A 7,283-nucleotide genomic window follows, 5' to 3' on the forward strand; every position below is an offset into this window, starting at 1 on the left:
TAACATAAACAGTTTTCACATCCTGGGACTTGGGGGTTGGGCATACAGAATGCCTTTGAGTGGATTCCAACTTAGGGACCTTATCGGACACAGTAGAACTGCCCTATAGCCTGACATCGTTACAGAAGCGGACTGTCTGATCTTTCTCCCACTGAACCACTGGTGGATTCTAACCACTGACCTTTTAGTTAGAAGCTAAGCACTTAACCATTGCACCACCAGGGCTCCTTAGAGGTTGGGCAGTAGAGTGAAAACAGGAGAGGTGGGAGGGACCAGGGTAGTCAATACTTTTCTATCATTGGCCAACTAAAAGGCTGTTGAGACCCAATTTGTAGCCACACAGCAGTCCAGCAGGGAGAAGGTGCAGCTCCTGCAGAAAGTTCGGGGGGAGGGGGGGCGGTCTTTCTTTCATATCCACCCCCTCCAGTTGGGGAGGTGCCCTTTGCCTGGGATATCCCCTATCAATTTTCAGATCACTGTGTTTTGTTCAAAGTTCCCTGGTTGGCACTAGTAACTGCACTTGACGAACCGAAACTTACCCAGCAGCCACATGGGAAGAAACCTAGTGATCTGTTCCCATAAAGATGATGCTTCTTGTTAGATGCCATTAACTTGATTTTGACTCATAGTAACCCCACATGACAGAGTAGAGCTCCTCCAGAGGGGTTTCTAGGTTGTTATCTTTGTGGATGTTTTTTCATGAGGATGACACAGGACCCAGCAATAGTTTAGTTACACAATGAAACCTGTGAGAGCCGGAACTTAATGGGAATGCTTTGTTTTTCTAGGTCTTGCAAGTTAGTTTTCTTCCTTTGATATTTACCACTTTTATTTCCCCCCCAGCCTCCCCCCCCCACACACACCCGCTTTGGTCTGAATTTATTTCAAGAGGTAGCATATGATCAAGAGCTGATGATATTGAAGAAAACAGTCCAAGTTGCATTGAAGGATCTGGCGAAGAACAAGACTCTATTCACCAGTAGCATAGAAATTGAAATGTTTAAATAAACAGGTCACTCTGCAGGTTCTTACATTCACTCATCTATGCCAAGAAACTGGACATACAACAACTTGGACAACATATTGGAAGAGATCCATATTTATCGCCATTCCAAAGAAAGAGGACCCAATAGAATGTGGAAGTCATTGAGCAATATCATTAATGTCACATGCAAGTAAAATTTTGCTGGAGATCATTCAAAAATGGTTGCAGCAGTTCACTGACCAAGAGCTGCCAGGAATTCAAGCCAGATTTAGAGGAAGATGTGTAATCAGGGTTGTCTTTACTGATGTCAGATGGATCTTGATTGAAATCAGAGACTACCAGAATGATGTTTACTTGTGCTTTATTGACTATGTAAAGGCATCTGAATGTGTAGATCAAAATAAACTATGGATGTCAGTGTGAAGAATGGAGATTCCAGAATACTATATTGTACTCACGAGGAATCTGCACATAGGCCAAGGAGATACTGAATAGTTAAAAATCAGGGTTGTATTCTTTCATTGTACTTATTCAGTCTGTATGCTGAGTATATAATCTGAGAAGCTGGATTATATGAATAAAAACATGGCATCAGGATTGGAAGAAGACTCATTAACAACCTGTGATATGCAGATGACACAACCTTGCTTGCTGGAAATGAAGAAAACTTGAAATATTTACTGATGAAGATCAAAGAATACAGCTTTCTGTATGAATTGTACCTTAATGTAAAGAAAACAAAACTTGTCACTTCTATACCATAACATGATAAATGGAGAAAAGATTGAAGCTGTCAAAGACTTGATTTTGCTTGGATCCACAATCAACACTCATGGAAACAACAGTCAACAAATGAGAAGACATATTGCATCAGGCAAATCTGCTGCAAAAGACCTCTTTCAAGTGTTAAAGAACAAAGATGTCACTTTGAGGACTAAAGTATTCCTGACCCATGATATTTTCAGTCACCTCATATGCATGTGGAGTCCTGGTGGGGTTCTGAAGGGTAAGCACTGGATCACAAGATTGGTTTGAACTGCAAGGTCAGTGATTCCAACTCACCAGCCACTCCTTGGAAACCCTACATAGGGTTGCTATAAGTCAGAACCGACTCAATGACACTTACCAACAACATATGCAAGTGAAAGCTGGAGAACGAATAAGGAAGACCGAAGAAAAAGTAATGCATTTGAATTGTAGTGTTGGAGAAGAAGATTGAAATGATCATGGACTGGCAGAAAAACAAGCAAATCTGTGTTTGAAGAAGCGCAACCAGAATGCTTCTTAGAAGACAAGATGGTGAGATTTCATCTCTCATTCTGTAAATGTTGTCAGGAAGAATCAGTTGATGGAGAAGAAAGGACATCATGCTTGGAAAAGTATAGGGGCAATGAAAAAGAGGAAGACCCCCAATGTGATGGACTGACACGGTGGCAGCAAGAGTGGGTTCAAACAAACAATTGTGAGGGTGGCATAGGACTAGACAGTGTTTTGTTCTGTTTTGCACAGGGTTGCTATGAGTTGGAACCAACTCAATGGCACCTAACAAGAACAATGCTTCACCACATCTGTGGATATGTGTGCAGCGAAGGGAAATACTTCTTTACAAACATCCTTGCCAAATCTTAAAACTTTTGTAAGTATACTCCAATTTTCCCTCCCTCATTAGTTCAATTCACTGTTATTGCAGGATTGTATCCATAACCATAATTACGTCATTTCCTTGAAGTCTTGGCTCCCCCACCTCGTGTCTCCTGCCTTCATCATTCTTTTTTGAACCTTCTCCTTCACCCAGGTTGAAATGTGTCTACCCTCTGGCCAGTTTTGGCCCTTTTCTGTAGCTCTTTATTGTTGTTATGAAGTGCTGTCGAGTAGGTGCCGACCCATAGCGACCCTGTATAGGGTTTCCGAGGAGCAGCTGGTGAGTTTGAACTGCCAACCTTGCAGTTCAAATGGCTTTACAGTCTGGTGCATTAACCCACAGCGGCATACCAGGACTCCTAGCTCTTTATTAGAGGACAATATATGAGTTTTCTTTGTCTGCCAGGCTTCCGTCTTTCACAAGCTCCAGATCTTGCAGGTTTTACTCTACATAGGGTCACTGTGAGTCAGAATTGACATCATGACATCTAACAACAACACTTTTTATGGGAGCAGATCTGCTGGTCTTTGTCCCGAGAAACCTCTGGGTAGGTTTGCACCTTCAGCAGTCAAGTACTGAACCACTGCACCACCAAGCTCCTTTTCATAGAACAATTCTACTTTGTGACATACGAGGGCACCATGAGTTGGGGTCGGTGGCAATGGGTTTGGTTTACTGTTTTGTTTCCACATGGTGTTGGTCATTAAGATTAGCTCAGACTACATCCCCTGTCCCCTCAGCCTTCCTGACTCTGCCCCCTGCCCCCAGCCTCTGTCCCTCTTCCCATCCTGTCCTATGGAGCTGGGAAGGTCTGTGTTTGGCTTTACTTCTCCCAGGGACTGAGCACATAGGACAGCTGGGATTCACAGGTTCAGACCAAGACTGGCATCCAGAGGGCTCAGGAGAACAGTAACCATGTCAACCGGCTTCACCCATGATGAGGCAGAAAGTCAGGGACCTGAAATGTCAGACTCTGCCCTAGTCCCAGTCCCAGCCCCAGGTGGGTGAGGACCAAGAGCGCAGAGACATAGGCTAGAGGTAGGGGCCCAAGGTAGATATTTTGGGGACCCTGTGGTTCCAGCCAGGTTCCATGGATTTGATGACTGCGGATTCAGGGTTAAAAGGACCCCTGACCACCTTCTGCAGGAAGGCTGGGACACAGTTTCTGGAAGGGTTAATGAGGTGTAAACTCAAACTTTTTGGTGAGGAGGCTCAGATACAAGTTGGAGCCTTGGACAAGTGATTGAGCTTTTCTTAGCCTCTGGTTCCCCCCTGTAAAATGGGGGCATTGTTACCCTAACGTGAGGGTCGTGAGAATATTGTCCTTGTTCCTTGCACTTAGTAAGTTATTCTTTTTATTCATCCATTCATTTATTTTTAATTATTTTTTTCTTGCTTTCATCCAGCAAATATTTATTGCCTCCGTGGTAGAAGGAGGTGGGAAATCCACTTGTCAAGGTCCCCGGCTGTGCCCAGTCTTTGCTGACAGGACATGCCTCATTTTCAGCTCACAAGGTAGTGGGGAAATACTTTCCACTGTCAGCTCCAATGGACACATATGAAAGCAGGGGTGTGGGTGGCAGGTGTGGTGTGGGACACCAGGCTCCAGGGCTCGGGCTGAACAGGGGGCTGCAGGGCTGGTCCTTCGGCCACCACAGCTATAGCCAACAGGGCTCCTACCACAGGGCATGGCTCCTGGCAGACAGATGGGATTGGGGCAGAATGGTGGGCCCCAGCTCAGATCTTCTCCACGTAGTTTCCAGGGAAGAGGCCCTCCTGGCCATGTAGCCGGCCCTTCCACCAGCCTGAGGGATCTGAGGGAGAGAGGGGAGTGAGCATGGGGAGAGAAAGTCCAAGCTGTATCTGTCTTATTCATCTCCGTGTGCCTAGCCTGGACTGAAGAGTTACCAGTTCAGCTGATGGACAGACAAAGGAAGGAGAGAAAGAAGGATGGACGGACACATGCCTGGTCTTCCCTAGCCACTATTTCACACTCAGTCATTCTCTAGGACATTTCCTTGTATTCTTCCCTCATTCATGTTCTCCCACAGAGTCTCTCCCCAAAGTCCCAGGAATGACCAGGACTCTGACCCTCAGATTGGTTGTCCATCTACTTGCCAACCAACCCATACTGACTCAGAGAGACCTCATGTGTACCAGAGCAGAACGACTCCATAGGATGTTTAGTAGCTGAAACCTTTTGGAAGTAGATGGCCAGGTCTTTCTTCCAAGGTGCCGCTGGGTGGGTTCCAACCACCAACCTTCTGGTTCGTAATCACATGCTCACTACCCTGAACTCCAGTTATAGAGGGTGCTAGTATTTATTGCATCCTCGCACAACCACACACCTCCTCTACACAGGGGCTGCGTGGGGTAGTAATCTCTACTGTTAGGCCTGCGTTTGGCAGGTGGGGAAATTGAGGTTCAGGTACTGGGTGTGATGTGGGGAAGCTAGGCCCCACAAATTGGGTTAGGAGGTGACCTCCAGACACAGGTCCTTGAGCTGTTCCCACATGGAGGGCTGCCTCCCCCCAGCCTCGGCCCTGGCACACACCTTCCAGGAGGATGTCGATGACCTCATTCACGTTGAAGCTCAACTCATCCACGTCTTGGCCTATGTATTGGTATAGCGCGCGGCAGCGAGGGCCATGTGTCCGAGGTTGGGGCTTGGGACGGCCCACGCCAGGCACAGGTCGCTGCCCAATGCTGCGCTTCCTCTGCATGCTGGGGGCACGGGGGTTGCTCGTCATGGCCCCAGACACTGCCTCGGCCCCTGCCCACCACTGGGGCTGCTGACCCCCCCACCTACCCGGCTACACCCTGGTCAGGCACGTTGAGGAATTCTGTGTTGTGCTCCACGGGTGGCCGTTCCCGGGGGCGCCTGTTGGTTCCCTGTGCTGAGGCTGGAGGGCCCTGTGGAGGCCGCTGAGAACCCCGTCCAGAAGTGAATTCCATGGGAAGGGGGTTCCCTCTGGCAGAGAAGGGCATCCCGTTTCGATCCAGGCCTGTAGTGAGAACATTTATCAGACTAATGCTAGGTAGAGTAGGGGACCCAGCTCCTGGTTCCCAATTTGAGAGAGGAGGCAGAACACGTGGTAAGGACTGGGCCAGAGGGAGGGACAGAGGAAGGAGGACTTAGGAAGAGGAGGAAGCCTGCTAACCCTCCTCTGTAGGAGGGCTTTTGTGGATGGGTCTTGGAGAATGAACAGATGTACAGTAAGTGGAGTGGGAATTGGTGAGACAGAGAATAGCTCAACCAGAGGACTAGAGAGAAGAACATGTTTTGTTGGTAAAATAGTATGCAACTCTCATAACACAAGTGTGGGGCGGGAGACAAAAGGTCACTGGTCAGATGGGGTCATAGTCTGAGGAGTTTGGATGGCCAAACTAAGTTTAGCTTTATTCTGCAGGTGACGGGATAGAGAAGAACGAAATGGTCAACTCTGCTTGTTATATCCCAGTGGTTGAAGTTCTGGCGTAGACCATGGAGCCCACAGGAAGCAGAAGAAGACACATAGTTGGGGGCATCCCTTACCTCTGGGAGGCCCGGGGGCTGCTCTCACAGGAGCCTGGGCTGACCTTCGGGGTTTCCCCTGAGCCATTCCCTTCCGAGTAGGCTCTGCAAGGGGACGGGGTGTAGGGATTTGAACAGCCACATAGCCTAGGTTGTTGTGCCCTCCCAGAGTCTAGTCCTCTCTGTGACTCCGCCCCTTCAGACTCCACCCCTTCCAGGCTCTGCCATTCCCACTATCCCTCAATTACTAAAGCCCGGTCTCAGGCCTCACCCTCACAATGTCCACCTCTCATGGCTATTGGTCATCCTCACTGATTGTCTCTCTAGCTATGCCGCCTCTACATTTCTTGTCTGCTCATTAGTAACCTTACTCAAGGTCTTTGCTCTCTGTCAAACTCACTGCCCCGCCCACAGTCCTGATTGGCTCCCTCGCTGACCCTGCCTTCTACAGGTCCCGCCCCCTCCTGACCACTTTTATGGCTCCGCCCCTCCATTTCCCGCAGACTCACTGGAATTCTTGGGCAGTCCGTCACCCACGCTGACCGTGAGGGTCTTGCCACCAGCCTTGAGCATAGCCACGTCGCCCGAGCCACGAGAGAAAGTGACATTGCGGGTACCGCCCCCGCCCCAACCCTCCTTCTTCACCCGGAACTGTAGTCTGTGGGGAGGGGAGAAAGTTGTAGGGGTGTAGACCAGGGTTTCCTCCCACCTCCCCACCACTGGGCCAGGACGTGTGGAGTAAAGGAGGGGCCGTACGTGTCGCTGAAGGTGAGGGGCAGGGGCTGCCGGGCCACCTCCTCGAAGCGCTTGCACAGGAGGCTGAGGAACTCGGTCTTGAAGATACTCTCCAGGAAGCTGTCGGCGGCATCCTCTTGGAGGATGAAGAAGTCGTCTTGCCGAGTGCTGGGGAAAAGTAGGAGGAAGGGCAGGTGAGGGTGACAAATGAGACATAGATGAGAGTAATAAGACACAGGAGAGGGTGACAGGTGAGACACAGGAGAGGGTGCCAGGTGAGATGCAGGTGAGGGTGACAGGTGAGACACAGGAGAGGAGGACAGGTGAGAAACAGGTGAGGGGGACATGTGAGACACAGGAGAGGGGGACAGGTGAGACACAGGTGAGGGGGACAGGTGAGACACAGG

The 7,283-nt window shown here is 49.2% G+C and overlaps 2 protein-coding genes across 2 annotated transcripts in view; both read right to left on the reverse strand.

Annotated features, from left to right (window-relative positions):
- The window catches only part of ZNF414 (zinc finger protein 414), a 31,781-nt gene extending 27,464 nt beyond the window's left edge, over positions 1–4,317 (reverse strand). The window contains exon 1 of the mRNA XM_006869004.1: positions 4,227–4,317. Within this exon, the coding sequence (XP_006869066.1) occupies positions 4,227–4,317 (91 nt within the window). The remainder of the gene's footprint in view (positions 1–4,226) is intronic.
- Positions 4,318–4,364: 47 nt separating this feature from the next.
- The window catches only part of MYO1F (myosin IF), a 48,438-nt gene continuing 45,519 nt past the window's right edge, over positions 4,365–7,283 (reverse strand). Inside the window, exons 23-28 of the mRNA XM_006869005.1 lie at positions 6,898–7,044; positions 6,651–6,799; positions 6,163–6,246; positions 5,437–5,632; positions 5,182–5,351; positions 4,365–4,441 (exon numbers count right to left, since the gene is read on the reverse strand). Coding sequence (XP_006869067.1) covers positions 4,365–4,441; positions 5,182–5,351; positions 5,437–5,632; positions 6,163–6,246; positions 6,651–6,799; positions 6,898–7,044 — 823 coding nt within the window. The remainder of the gene's footprint in view (positions 4,442–5,181; positions 5,352–5,436; positions 5,633–6,162; positions 6,247–6,650; positions 6,800–6,897; positions 7,045–7,283) is intronic.

The sequence above is a fragment of the Chrysochloris asiatica genome, unplaced genomic scaffold, assembly GCF_000296735.1.
Source record: "Chrysochloris asiatica unplaced genomic scaffold, ChrAsi1.0 scaffold00125, whole genome shotgun sequence".
In the NCBI taxonomy this organism is placed as follows: Eukaryota; Metazoa; Chordata; class Mammalia; order Afrosoricida; family Chrysochloridae; genus Chrysochloris; species Chrysochloris asiatica.